Source organism: Sciurus carolinensis, unplaced genomic scaffold (assembly GCF_902686445.1).
Source record: "Sciurus carolinensis unplaced genomic scaffold, mSciCar1.2, whole genome shotgun sequence".
Classification (NCBI taxonomy): Eukaryota; Metazoa; Chordata; class Mammalia; order Rodentia; family Sciuridae; genus Sciurus; species Sciurus carolinensis.
Window position 1 is genome coordinate 475,313 of NW_025920158.1, and position 14,913 is coordinate 490,225.

General features: G+C 41.0%; 1 protein-coding gene and 1 pseudogene across 1 annotated transcript; both read left to right on the forward strand.

Moving 5' to 3' along the window:
- LOC124974630 (CCR4-NOT transcription complex subunit 4-like) overlaps positions 1 to 5,681 on the forward strand; it is a 40,973-nt pseudogene extending 35,292 nt beyond the window's left edge.
- A 3,526-nt stretch (positions 5,682 to 9,207) lies between these two features.
- Positions 9,208 to 14,673, forward strand: LOC124974631 (ral guanine nucleotide dissociation stimulator-like). The gene is made up of 6 exons (XM_047537758.1): positions 9,208 to 9,473; positions 10,452 to 10,660; positions 10,732 to 11,123; positions 12,222 to 12,336; positions 14,126 to 14,241; positions 14,497 to 14,673. The coding sequence occupies exons 1-6, from the start codon at positions 9,358 to 9,360 to the stop codon at positions 14,671 to 14,673; spliced, it is 1,125 nt and encodes a 374-aa protein (XP_047393714.1). The 5' UTR covers positions 9,208 to 9,357.
- Positions 14,674 to 14,913: the final 240 nt, after the last annotated feature.

Consider the following 14,913-nt stretch of genomic DNA (forward strand, 5'->3'; position numbering starts at 1 on the left):
ATATAAACCCAGCACAGTAAGAGATTAAGACAAAAATAAAACAGAAAATTTTATAACATCCTGTAGTAAGAGTTACTTAACTCTTTATGACTGGCTTACTTCTGGAATTTTACAAGCAGTTTTTGACTGTAGGTAACTGAATGTGGATAAGGGGTGATGGCAATCTCTATCTCATTTTAGGGAATAGCAAACACTGCTGTGCATGTGGGAGGGGGGCTAGGGTGAGCACACAGATGTGGCTTCCATGGTTGCAAGTACTTGAGACTGCCACAGGAGATCAGAGCCTCAGGTCCTGAGTGTCTTCAGTAGGTGTGAATGACCAGTCCTCTCAGTGTCAACCTGGAGAGGTCAGAGGTCACTGAGAGGCTCCTATCAGCCCCTCCACAAAAGGTGAAGCAAGAGAGTCCCCAGGCTCAGCCTGAATGAGCACAGCAGGACCATGAGACTCCCCTGAAGGACGAGGCAGGCAGGGGCCCTGGAGCTAGGCTGACCATACCAGGGGCCCACTCAGAGCTCTCTGGGCAGCAGGCATGACTATGATTACAAGAACAGTATGAATCTACATTATGTGCAACCATAGAAATGAAAAGTTGTACTCCATTTGTGAACAATAAATAAAAATGAAGTCTGTAAAAGTAAAAAGAAAATAATCTAAAAATTCACTATTATATTAAGTAAAAAAACAGACATAAAATGTCACAAACCATATAATTCCATTTACATGATCTATTCAAAACAGACAAATCCATACAAAATAATCTATAGAAACTGAAGCTCAATTAGAAAATAGAGAGGTGGTACACTCGAGTAATAAAGCATAGGGTATTTGTAGTGTTCTAAAATTAGTGATAATAACTGCACAAATCTGAATATACAAAAAATTATTTCTTATATTAAAAACAAAGTATTTTTATACTCTTACTCTTTTGTTCCCTTTCTTAAAAATTGAACTTATCACTTTGAAGTATATTTTCAATTATCAAGGATCACAACACCTGCCACCTCCATATCTGGACCAAACAGAGGAGACACAAAGTAACATCCGCTTTCAAAATCAAAAACAAACTGAAGGGTACTAGGGATATAGTTGCAGTATAACATGCTGAAAACTCTGGGCCTGAGTCCTATCATGGCAAAAGGAAAAAAAAAAAGGAAGAGGGAAAAATGTTTAGTCCTTTACCTAAGACAACCAAATTAATGATAACCATCAGTATGATAAACAAGTTATTGAAAATCCATAAAATCTAGCAATTCTGGTCATGATCCAAAATATAAAAGGGAGAGCTGGGGTATAGCAGCACACACATACACACACAATGGAAATTAAGAAAACAATTTCAAGTACAGTGACATCAAAAAAGAGCAAACATTTAAGTATAAAGTTAACTGAAGTAGCAAAAAGACTAATACATTTCTTACTATGAAATGCTACCCAAAAGTGAATAAACAAATATATAAATCAAGAGATATTAATGGAAGATATTGATACTATCCAAACTGATCTACAGATTCAATATAATAACTATCAAAATTTCAATCATTTCTCTTTTTTGCAGAAATAGACAATTTCCTCCTAAATTTCACACAGAATTTCAAAGGACCCTATGGTCAGATCAACCTTGAAGATCAAGAAGAATTTTAGAGAACTCATGTTTCTTGATTCCAAAATAAAGAAAGTTATAGTCATTGGAGCAAAATTGAAGTTCACTGGTAGACCAGTTGACTAGCATGAGGAAGGACCCTAGGTTCTCTCCCCAGCAGCACAAAAAAGTAAAACCAAACTAAAGAAAAAAAGCCGTAGAAGGCGGTGGAGACATATAAATTAATGGAATAAAATATGAAGTCGAGAAATAATCACTTATACACTAGTCCTCCTTGCCCAGTTTCACTCTCTGTGGTTCAGTTACCTGAGGTCAAACATGGCACACAAATATTAAATATCAGTATTAGAATTACAGTAACAACTTACAAATTTTAAATTGCATGCTCTTGTGAGTATCATAATAAAATATCATCTGTGCAATGACATGAATCCCTTTGTTCATAATATAAATTTCCTGTCCCCTCGTTACTTAGTAGCCATATCAACCATCCAATCAACTATTGCAGTATCACCATGCTTGTGTTCAACTAACACTTATTCATAGCCTAACACAAAGACTGTCACTCACCTCACTTCATCTCATCACAAGTATTGTATTATGACAGGAAGGATTTAAGAGGACATTTTGAGAAAGAGAAATCCACATTCACATAACATTTATACAGTATATTGTTATTAACTGTTCTATTTTATCATATCATTGTTACTTTTTATTATTATCAGTAATCTCTTACTGTGGCTATTTTATAAATTATCATAGAAACTTTGCAAAAAATATGTAAAAACAGTGTATGTACAGGGTTTAGTACTATCCACAGTTCCAGGCATCCACGGGTCTTGGAACATCCTATTCATGGATAAAAGTGACTACTCTATGATCATACTATTTTTAACAAAGATACCAAGTATATTCAGTAGGGGAAGAACAATCTTTTTGATAGTCTGGGAAAATTGTATAAAGAAAAAAAAGAATAAAGTTGGACCCTTCCCTTATACTAAATATAAAACTTAAATCAAAATGGATAAAAGCACAAAAGCTAGAATTATAAAATTCTTATAAGGAAACAGGGGAATGCTTCATGAAAATGCAGTTAGCAATTATTTCTTGAGTATGAAAACCAAAGACACAAAATATTGTAATAAAAGTAAAATTCTGTAACAAGAGGTATGTGAATGTGGTTTCACCTCTCAAAATATCTTCTTGTACTGCACTTATATTTCCTGTCATGATATGAGCTGACACAATATGTATGTGATGAGAAGAAGAGAGGTAAAAGATAGCCTTTGTGATGTAATGTTAGACTATGGGTTAGGGGTTACTTGAACATAAGTACGGTGATACTGCAACAGCTGATTTGCTGGTTGACATGGATGTTAAGTGAATAAAGGACAAAGAAAAATACACTACTCTACATCAAAGTGAAAACTTTTTGTGTCTCAAAGAGCACTATCAAAGAATACAAAGGAAATCCACAAGAGAAAATGTGCATAAAGCATGTACCTGATAAATGATTAGTATCCAGAATATATTTAAAAATTTTTATACCTCTACAAAACAACAAATAGAACTCAAATGTGGGTAGAGTACTTTTTTATGGACTCTGTGTCCCCTCAAATTTCAAATCTTCAAGCCCTATTCCCTAATGTGACAATATATTTGGAAGTGAGATCTTTACAGTTGCAATGAAGATTAAGTAAGATCTTCAGTTGTCGTGATTCAACAGGATTATTGAGTTTTTCAGAGACACCAGAGGCTCATCAAGAAGAGAGCCCTCACCCAAAACTGAACACTGTCTGAAGGTTGACTTTAGACTTTTCAAACTCCAGAACTATGAGAAAATAAAGTGATTGCTTAAGTTACCCAGCCTGTAGTATTTTGTTATGGTTGCCTGGAAAAACTAGCATACACTTGAGCAGACATTATAACAAAGACATACAAAAGGTCAATATGTACCACAAAAGATGTTCAACATCACAGTCAGTAGAGTCATGCAAATCAAACACAATGGAATACTACTTCAACTCCATTAGCATTGCTGCTATTTAAATTTTTTTAAAGAATTTTTTGAAATATTGCTCAGGATATAAAGAAAACAGAACCCTTGAACATTGTGGTGGAAATCTAGAATATAGACACTAAGGAAATAACAAGATTTCTCATAAAATTAAAAACAGGGGAAGTCTTACCCTAATGAAAGATGGTGATCTGTCTGGCTATGGAATCAACCAAAAGCAGAAACTTTCTCAACCATGGATGTTGGATTTGCTGAAGCAATCTGGCCTGGTTCTGAAGAGTTTTCCCAGACACTAGTTCAGGGGTCTCTTGTGAGGACATGGCAGCAAGTGCAGTTGACTAAGGAAAAAAGTGAGGGAAGGCAGGTGGGTCTTCAAACTTCTGAAGTTTAGCTCTCAGTCCCTTAAATAAGTATAAACTTTTGTCACTGTTTAATAAACATGAAGAGTCTCAAAAACCTGATGCTAAGGAAGACCCTGTGGAATGCAGTCTGCGTGGAGCCCTTGAGATATGTGAGATGAACTTTTTCCTTTGCACCTACCTATGGCTACCAGATTTGTGGATTTTGTTGGCCTAGATGTTGCACTGATGAAAATGGTCTTTGTCCTGCACATAGAAAGCCACATCCAGAAGATCCAGAAGTTTGTATACCACTCTCACAGGAAGAACTGCAAAGGATAAAAAATGAGAACAAAATGAGAGAAAACAGAAAAATTACCTTCCACTATGTTTTTTTTTTTTTTTTTAATGTGCCCTGCAAACAAACCTCAACATTTTTGTAAGTCTGTTCCAGTGCCTAACTGACCCAGAGGTTTTAAAACAACCAGAATAATTTGGGAAGTTTGGTAAAGCACATAAATTTTGTCATCAATAATAGCACATCATATGCAGGCTCACAGGGTCCTAGTGCCAAAGCTTATATCTGACCTATATCTGGTCAGAAAATATTTTAAGAGCTATACAGTGTGTCAACAATGTGATGGTAGGTGGCAGAACTCTTCTTAAGACATCTGTAGGTACAAAAATACTGCAGTTACTTCTTACAGAATATACAGTGTCCAAAACCTGACTGCATGTATCCACATGAATTGGGAGATGAGGCAGGAAAGTCCACAAAAGAGGAAATTCTCATGGGTAAATACCAATAATATGAACAGAAATTATTTCAAGAATTGTATAAGTTAATTACAATTTTATTTAATTATCTATGGGTTCAGTCAATAAAAATAAGAACCAAGTGACACCACTGCAGAGCCCCATTGATAGACTTTCAGATTCTCTCAGTATAGGAAATTGTGGTAATTCTCAGCAGAATCTAACAGTGATACACCTTCACCACCACCTGGTTTAACAAAACCCAATCCAGGCATCCCCACAAGTTCATCCAATCACAGTACAAGGTCCCCATTTGAAGAGGCAGTAACAGAGTCACAATCATTATTCTCTTGACAATTTTTGCCATTCCAACCCTATCCCAAGTAGGCCTCCTCCTTTTCCAAGTTCCCCATGGACATCTCGTGATTAGCCTATGGCACCAGTCACAGAGTCTCTTCACATCAGAAAAAAATCCCAGTACCATCCTCTACAGATTGGTAAGCAGCATTTGGCTTTGGTTCTAATAAACAACCAGAGGATGACTCGGGGTTTAATCCTTTTGATGTTACTCAAAAAGCCTTAGCAGACCTGAGTGAGCAGGAATTGTTCATCCAAGACAAACTTTCCCTTTCACCCACATCTCTTCAGAACTCCTCTTCAAATACAATACCTGCCAAAGCTCTAGGCTTTGGATTCCTAAATCTGCTGCATGAACAAACTGTTAATTGTACATTTCTAGTCATGCCACAAAGGTTCCCTCATTTGCAGAAGCACTGGGCAATTTACAATTCCTTCAGTTTTACAGGCCAGGCAGCCTACTATTCTTGGATGGCCTTTCCATGCAACAGCATCATGCCCTTGAAACACACAGCAAACCCCACCTCAAATAGTACTTCCTTGGACTTGAATCTCCCACCACAGCACAACACATGTCTGGGAGGGATCCCAATAGCAGGTAGGTTCACTTAAAGCCTCTGAAGATTCTTAACTAACTCATGCTTCTCTTTGTTGAGGGAGAGGACTGTTGAATAACAAAAGGTATTTATTACTCATGGAAATTTATGTAAAAAAGTCTTTATCATAATTAAAATATTTTCACTTAGGTGGCTTGTAATATTGTGCATTGTAAGGGAGGTGGAGTATTATACCAAGTCACCGTTTGGAAGCATTTTGCTTAATAGGGTAACTACCAAGCTTTAATATGGTATATATGTGTATAAAGAAAAATAAATATATGAACACTGAATCTAAGATTCTGTAAAATCCAACACCATAGTCAAAAAATTTTATTTTACATTATAAAAGTAAAGTGGTTAAAAATTTTTTAAAGTGATAATGAGAACAGGAGGGATTAAAGTTACTGTAACTTGTAGGGAATTTACTTATTTTGTTCACCAACATGATGCTATAAATAAAGTTTGAGACTATTTGAGAGATCTGATTATTAATGTTTCATAACATGTTCAGACATGCATTGTGTGGAAAAGAAATTATTCAAGTAGACACATTTACCTTTTTAGTCTTGTTTTTAGTTCCAGGGGAAATATGTATAAGAACACAAGTTTAATACCAGAATATTTATGATTTTGTTCTTCTACCCTTGAAGGTTTCAGAACATTTGTGTCTAAGATTCTTTGTAACATTTATTAGAGGTGGCGTTTTCTAAGGAAGTCATTCTTCTTCTTAGTGTTCTCATTTAATTTGGGTTTTTGTGATGATGTGTAAAAGAGAGTTTGTTCCTCTACTGATTCTCTCAAGTAGAATAAAATAATGCCACAGTCTGATACATAATTTATATAATTAAAATTTATCTCTTGACCTTTAAGGTATGGCACAACACAAGTGTTTTCATATTAGAATACTTTAACATTAAGACATTCATTCTTTAATTTAGCAAGATAGATAAATTTACAGAGCTCCCTCTAATTCTTTGGCTATATTCCCTTCAGAACAATAACATTTCATGATCTAGACAAATATCTAGGCCTTAGTTTGTGGCTGTGGATAAGGGAAGTTAATTTACAATTTACAAAAGTTTAATCAATGGATGAATAAATCAACAAAATGTGGTACAAATATATAATGGTTGCTATTCAGTCTTTAAAAGGAAGGCAATTCTGATTCATGTCACAATATTGATGAAGCTTGAGGATTTTAAGCCAAATGAAATAAATGAATCACAAAACAGATACTCTATTGTTTGTACTTATATTCAAGTACTTACAGTAGCAAAGTTCATAGAACATGTGAACAGTGGTTGCCAGGAACTAGTGGGGGGTGAAGAATGGGAAATTAGAGTTTAATGAATACAGAGTTTTGGGTAAAAAAGTTCTGAAAATGAATGGTGGCAAGAGTTGCAAAATACGATTAATTACTTACATGCCACAGAAATATAACTTTAAAATACATAATAAAGTGAAAAAAGAATTTCAGAAAATAAACAAACAATTCATTAAAAATAATTAAATCCAAAGCCTTCTCAAAAGAAATTTCCCAACAGACAAAACAGAATATTCATTAAGATATTGTAACATTTTTAAAAAAGTTATTTTAAATTACTACCATGTACCAGCCATGCACCTCAAAAAATAAACAGAAATAAGAGTTTTTGTTGCAACTCTGACATAATAAATTTGTAAGCCTTGTTTGTGTGTGTGAGATAGAGAGCATGCATATGCGCTAGGAATGAAATCTAAGGCCTTACACATCCTAAGCATGCTCTCTACAACTAGGCTACATCAATAAAACTGTAAGCTTTAAAAAAATCTTTAAAATAAACAAAACTGATGGTGTGGGGATATAGCTCAGTACTTGCTCAGCATAAACCTGGCCCCAGATTCACTGCTCAGCACTGGAAAAAAAACTTAGCAAATCTTCATGAAAGTAAGTATCCATTCAGATATATTCAAAGAAGACTATTAAATGGCAACAACAATTAGAAGGAAAAGCAAAATCCTTGAAATTTATCTTTGCATTTGGTTAGCATCAATCATTAAGCCAAATGTGATTTAAGCCTATGCATGCTTTACATAATGTTTGAGCAATTTCTACTGTAGAGAATTATTTATACATAAATGATAAGAAAAAGATGAGTCAGTGGCACATGCCTTGATACCAGCAATTCCAATAGCTGAGGCAAGAGGATCACAAGTTCAAAGCCAATCCAAACATCTCATGAGACTCCATCTCAAAAGAAAAACTAGAAAGGGTTTGTTATGTAGGAGAGCATCCCTGTTCTAAATACCCAGTATTGCAAAGACATAAAAAAATAAAGCTCTGTGGGGTAGGGTGGCCTGCAAACCCAGGAGCTTGGGAGGGAAAAGGATGGCAAGTTAGCCTGCACCCTATGCATTCCTCTGACCTCATCTGAGCAAGCACTTACCCCTGCACTTCCATACTGCAAACCCCACACCCTGCAGGCCCACTCACACCTGGAGCTGGGGCATGCAGCTGTTCTCCCTCATCTCAGGTTAGCTTCTTAACTCTGAGCTCTGTCTTCTTCATCCTCTTCAATCTTATTTACCTTCCAGAAGCTCTAATTCACAAAGGCAGGCCTAGTCCAAGCTATGTTCTCTGCCTTCCCCAGACCAACCTTGTCCAGAATTCTATGTGGGACACAAGCCTGATTGAGTTGGGGTGCATTCTTTGTCTGTCCCCTTCTTGTGATTGTACCGTTTCTAAGTTTGTGCCTTCATAACCTACGATTCCTGTCTATTGCTTTCAGAGATAGTACAGGTATTTATAGGCAAATATATCCAATGACAACCTAGAAATTGAAAGCTACATCCATACCCTGAAATGTTGGGGACACTGGGGAACCCAAGAGAGGCACAAAGTTTGGTCCAGCGTCATAGAGCTGGTGAGAACGAGGATCTGCTTGTGAATTCAGATTTGATTCCTCACGCTGGAACTATATTGGGAGCCAAGGTGGGTAGGGTCTGGTGGGTGTAGTTGTTGGTTAACATGTGTTCAGTTGTGCACTTGATGTGGGTTGAGGTGGGAGCAATCAGAAGCCCTTTCGGTTTTGGGAGAAGTCTTGTGTGAATAAGAGGCTCGGGTAGAGGCAGCACAGGACATGACCTCAGTGCCTTGACGATGGATCAAATGGAACATGGAACCCTGGTAACTAGGCACCCACTTCACTGAGCGAACCCATCCAAGCTCAGTCTGTTGGAGACACTGGAGTGAGAAGGATGTTCTCTTGTTGTTTCAAAAAATGTCGAGCCTTAGGCCCCCAGGAATCTCAGGGGGACCACCGTGCTCTTGTGTGGGAAGAAGGGGTGAGGTTTCGTCCTAGACGCCAGAGTCTGGGGACACTTTCCCAGAGAAGCTCAACAGCAACACTGAGCAGCACAGGACAGGTGAGCAGAGCAGGCCCTCATTTAGGATCCCTCATGAATGGCCCACCACTCACACTCTGGCTCTGTGTGTGTGTGTGTGTGTGTGTGTGTGTGTGCGCCAATGAGAACTGTCCCACTCTGATGTTACTTCATTATATTGGGATAAAGCATTTTTCTGTTTGCTACCATTTCCATTTTTGATCCCACCATTCTTGGTCCCAAACCAGGGTGAAAATGATCTGGTTCCGAACACGGATGAGCCCTGTGGGATAGAGACCCTTGAAGGTAACAGAGAGGCAGAGCTCATGAACCAGCTGGTGCCTGTCTTTTTTGGTAGGAACCCCGACTGGGGCAGCACCTTCAGGTCTATTTACTCAGCTTTCATCACCAGCCAGCAGGTGCTGGAGCTGCTCTTCCCAAGGTAAGACCATACCTCTGAGACCAAGTGTACCATCACCTCATGCTTGGGTCTTGAGGAAGTCATGTATCTCTCAGAGAACCAATCGCTTTGTGAGACCTAGGGGGATCAGAGGACCAAGCTCATAATATACTGTCAGCACCCAGTGGGTGGCGGTGGGGAGTTACCTTGTCTTCTCAGGCAGAATAAATCACCCTCTCTCACCACCTGGTCCACAGAGGTGTGTGGAGCAGCCTACACACATTGGGCTCTGGTGTTTGAGGCTGTGTACTCAGCTCAATTCCAGGCAGGCTCAGTGAGCCCTGGGGTTTCTTTCTGGTTGTTTGTTCCCTTCCTGCATGGAGAAGCTCTGTGATAGGGGCCTGACTTTCCTTAGGCCTTGGGGAAAGCGCTTTTGCTTTAGAAAGGATGTTCCAGATTCCATAGTGCTACAGAACTTCCCTTCTTAGTTACAGCCAGACAGGAATTGGTGGCTGGAAGCTCCCATGCCCAGTGAGATATGTGCAAAGTAGATGTTTGGTCTCCCTCTTGAATGAACATACAGAAAGCACCCACTGTGGGAAGACACGTTGAAAGGCATTATGACAATTCAGTTGAAAATGTGGTAAAAATCTGCTATCTTGTCTCGTTTGATGGTATCAGAAGTAGGTTATCTGCATGTGTCACCATCCGTTCCTCCTTTAGACAGGACTGCATCTTGTCCTACCCCAATGAGCACAGTAGACCAAGAGACCATCGTCAACATGAGGTGGAATGTGGCCAAAAGTGAGGGCTGCTGTTTCCATCTTAGTAAACTGCCAGGTTGTAAGTTTTTTGTACAGTGAGTTGTCCTGTCACTGTGTACAGCCACAGTGTCTTGGTTGTTGTGGACTGGCCTGTGCAGAGACAGTAAGGCAGAGGCTGCCAAGGCCAGTTTTGGTGGTGGGGGCTGTTGGGAAGAGCGTCTAGGCTTCTGCTGACTGCACACCTGCTTGTTCACAGTGCCGTGCCCATCAACCCGGGTACCTGGATGGAGCAGTACAGCGAGGCTTTCCATCAGCCTCCAGGCCTCATGATTCTCCAGCTGCTGCTGCCTTACCTTCAACTGTACATGGGTGGCTTGAATCTGGAGTGCCAAGCACACCACCTGCTGGCACAGCTGGAGGATGGCAAGTCCAGTGAGGCAGAGCCTGAGTTCCAGGAGGCCCATGGTGTGTACATAAGGGTCTTAATAGGTCAGAGTTTGGTCCCAGAGGGCGGAATGTGTATGGCTGCTGTTGAGCTGGGAACAAGGAGAAGCCATTTTCCACTCAGGCCATGCCCCTGTCTGGGAATAGGTCCAGCATGGGCTCAGGGGCTGAGATCTTCGTGGGAGACAGTGTGGATTGTCTGTTTTTGCAAAGCTCACATCCAGTCTGTCATGTTGGAATCTTTTCTCCTCTAGCTACAGACTCACTTCCAATGCCCACCCCAGGGCTAGAGTCTCATCAAGGAGCTGCTCTTGTGGCCAGTGAAGGAGCAGCACCATCGCCAGAGGCAGAGCTCAAGTCCAGTACCCCCAAGGTCTCTGCTCCAAGCTCCACAATACCTCTGTACAACCAGCGAGTGGGAGACAGCTGCTCCATTCATGTCCATCTAGAAAATCAAAGGCGAATGGAGTATAAGAACATCGTGGTGAGCCATTCAGCAGGGGATCCCCTGAGTGCCCTCACTGGGGAAGGCAGAGAACATAGCTTAGACTAGGCCTGCCTTCATGAATTAGAGCTTCTGGAAGGTAAATAAGATTGAAAAGGATGATGAAGACAGAGCTCAGTGTTAAGAAACTGACCTGAGATGAGGGAGAGCAGCTGCATGCCCCAGCTCCAGGTGTGAGTGGGCCTGCAGGGTGTGGGGTTTGCAGTATGGAAGTGCAGGGGTAAGTGCTTGCTCAGATGAGGTCAGAGGAACACATAGGGTGCAGGCTGCACTCTGAAGCCTGGTGTCTAGAGTGAGTTGGACCATTGGAGGTTTGTGCAGAGGATGCAGCAGTCATAACTCCTGTGTGCTGGAAGGCATATGTGGAATGGAAGGGATCCTCCTTAGCATAATGAGTTTATGTTATTGCAGGTCACAGACAACTGGGGTTTTTCAAGAAAACATATGTCATACTTTGCACAGACCTAAATAGGGAGCTAGCAGCTCCCTTTGCACAATTTTTCTGGATGTGGGGTTTAAGCCCTAACTCTCCATGTGTCCAGTGACAGAGAAGTCCTGTTCAAACATTGCCTCAGTGGGGTCCATACCACATTACAACACATCAAGGAATGAGGCCATGGAGTCCAAAAGTCTCCTGGCTATCATAAAAGAGTCACAAGCATACTCTAGTTGCTGAGTCTGTTTTATATCCTGTCTGTCAGAACTAAGGGGTCTAGGGTCCTGCCTGGACTACCTACAAAGGTATCATGATTCTCAGAGCAGAGATGGGATACAGGAGCAAACTCACCATTCCTCCCATCTTGTTGGGCCAAGTGTGTCTTTAGAAAGGCTGTTAGGTATTTGCACCCTTTTTATCAGAAGGACATAGCAGGGACAACCTGACTGTTGTACCAAGATGGGGCTAGAAGCATATAGGAAGATCCCACATGAACTCTCGAAGGCCCCAGGTAGCATGATAACACATGGTGCCCTTATCTTAAGAGCTAAGCTGTCTCCTGAATGACTGACCAGTCACCAAGTGCTCTGGGTGGCTACTCCAAAACTCATTCTCTGATGAGTTTCTCCAACCCTGATCAGGTGACCTGCCAGGATAGGGCACCCGCGGTCATACGGAGGGCCTTACAAGAACACTTGCTCAATGAGGAGGATCCAGAGGACTTTGAGCTGCTTCAGATTGTGTCGGAGCATAAGAGTAAGTGGGTCCACTCGATGGTGGGGAGAAGTGACTTCCTGTGGGCTCAGGACAACTCAGCAGCCAAAGAAAGTGCTGTGGCCTGAAAAATAACCAGAGTGTGGTGGGTCATTTGTAGAAACAAAGTGCAATGATGGGAGTGTAAATCATTTCACCCTGGGACTGCTGGGTCCCCCTATCCAGTGTCCTTCCCTGGACCTGATCAGGCTTTGTAAGCTTCATATCCATGAGGGGGAGAGGAGATAAGCAATGCCTGGCTGTCTATTTAGGCAGCCTTTCAGGACAGTGACACATACTTGAGAAAAGTTCTTGAATGAAGAAATCTTGCTTTAGGCACCTGGCTTCCAATCTTTCTATTTGTGTGAATGGACACCATTTAGGTGTTTTGGGACAGAGGTCATATCTGGCAGAAACGTGTGAAGCAATAGAACACTTCACAGATTGGCAAAAGGGCATTAGAGAGAGATAAAGGAAGGATGAGAAGCAAGAAGAAGAGGAGTAGGTGGACATAAAGGAAAAGGAGTTGAAGTAGGGAAAAATGAAGAAGAAGAACATGAAGAAGACCACACCCAGATGTAGAAGATGAAGAACAAGAACATCATTAAGTAGAAGAAAGAGAACAACAACAACACAAGATCGAGAAACACAGAGAACAAGAATATAACAAGAAACAGACTGAATATATGCATTGTTCAGTTCTCTGAAGGAGCCTATATTGATGGTATGAACTCCTGTACATTTCTCACTTCTGTACATTACCAAACAAGATCTCTGTACAATTTTATTTTCCTTTCACCTTCCTGATATCAGTTGCCCAAAAGTAGTTAGTAATCTCATGAAGACTTGTTCTATGTCATCACAATTGAAAATTTCTCAAGTGTTTCCTTTCTTTTTCATTGTTAAATTAACTATTTGGGGGTAAGTGTATGTTAGCAAGAAGCTATTTTGGTTGTTTGTCAGAGGAGTCCTCTTCATTTGTGTTAAGTAATGTTTACAAGAGCAAGAGGTGCTGATAGAATAATTGTGTTATAAAAAAAAGGATAATAAGTTATTAAAAAAAAAAGAATAATTGTGTTATTCTTCCCACTTCATGATTTCTCTATTATAAACATCGTTTGTATTATTGGGCTCCATGTTTCTTTTTCTCATCAGATGTTTTAAACATATTGGTCTAATTGCCTGAGACACTGTGCTCCCATAAATTTAAATTGAATTTGGCTTGAATAAACTCTGAATGCAAAGAAGAATGATGAGGAGGAAATGAAGAATCAGCTGATTCAAAAAATAAAAAATAAAAAAATGGTTCCTGAAGGCACAAGCTTCCTGTAGACATCCTCCGTCCACGCCCAACACACCTCCAATTTATACCACCTCCCATTAGTGTCTTCATGTATGACTGGATTATTCCAGTGCAAGGTCAAAACATCTACCATCACATGATTTTCTCAACCCCGTATGTGATCACTGCAGCTCCAACACAGGAGCGACCAATGGCAATTCATGATGCAAACTCCAGCATGGTCTCTGTGGTAGGTTCTACCTGAACCGAGAGGTCCTGGGGTCCAGGGTGCTTTCTGTTGGAAGCTGGTAGATTGGTTTAGATCCTGTGCATACTCTTTCCTCAGGGAAAGTCCCTGAGGATGCTTTAGGTGCAATATTATCTAGATTGGAAGGCCCTCAGGTCTAGAGCTCAAGCCTGACCTGCCAGAGGCTGTCAGTCTTGGGCCGTGTTCTGTTGTGTACTCCTTGGGTGTCACTCACCTTCCAACCTCTGCCCCACCCTATCCAGTGCTGAGGATCCCTGCTGATGGTAATGTGTTTTATGCCATCAATCCCCGCGTGGACTTTGATTTTGTCCTCAGGAAAAGAGTCACCAGGAAGTGGGCCAACAGAAAGACCAAGGAGGTAAACACCCACCTTACTTGCTCTTTACCCCTGGTGCTCCTTCACATCCACCAGGGTGACCAAAAGCCTCAGCTCCTGGACATATGTTCTAGAATGCCCATAGAGCACCCTGACAGGTGGGGGTGACTGAGAGTTTCTGGGCTCTGCTGATGTTTTCATCCCCCACAGTTCTTGGAGTCCACTTCTACAGTGACTCCCAGGATACCATGAGCTGTGAGCAGCAGCTCTTCAGTGGCAGCCAGACCACTGCCCCAGGCCACTGAAAGCAAGGACTCCGGTACCAATAGTGTCACCAACAGCAGTTCCCTACTGCCTCATTACAACGAGCAGGCAGAAGACAGCAGCTTCGTACAGGTCCACCTGGAGGAGCAGACCAAGAGGGATTCACAGCGCATCCTGGTAAGCGGGCTGGCAGGGCTTCCTCCTGCATGAGCACAGGTGGGGGTGTTCATCAGTTTCTGGTCTTTGCTGATATTCCATCCCCCACAGTTGTCAGAATCAACTTCTGAGGCCTCAGCCATGGAGTGTAATATCAGCCCAGCCTCCAGTCACATCTCTTCTCAAAAGGCTAGGCCCAACCCGACAGCCACAAAACACATGAAGAAATCCAGGGCCATCAGATACATAACGGGCAGATGCTCATGGCCCCGGTCCAAGAAACAGGTGAAAGAC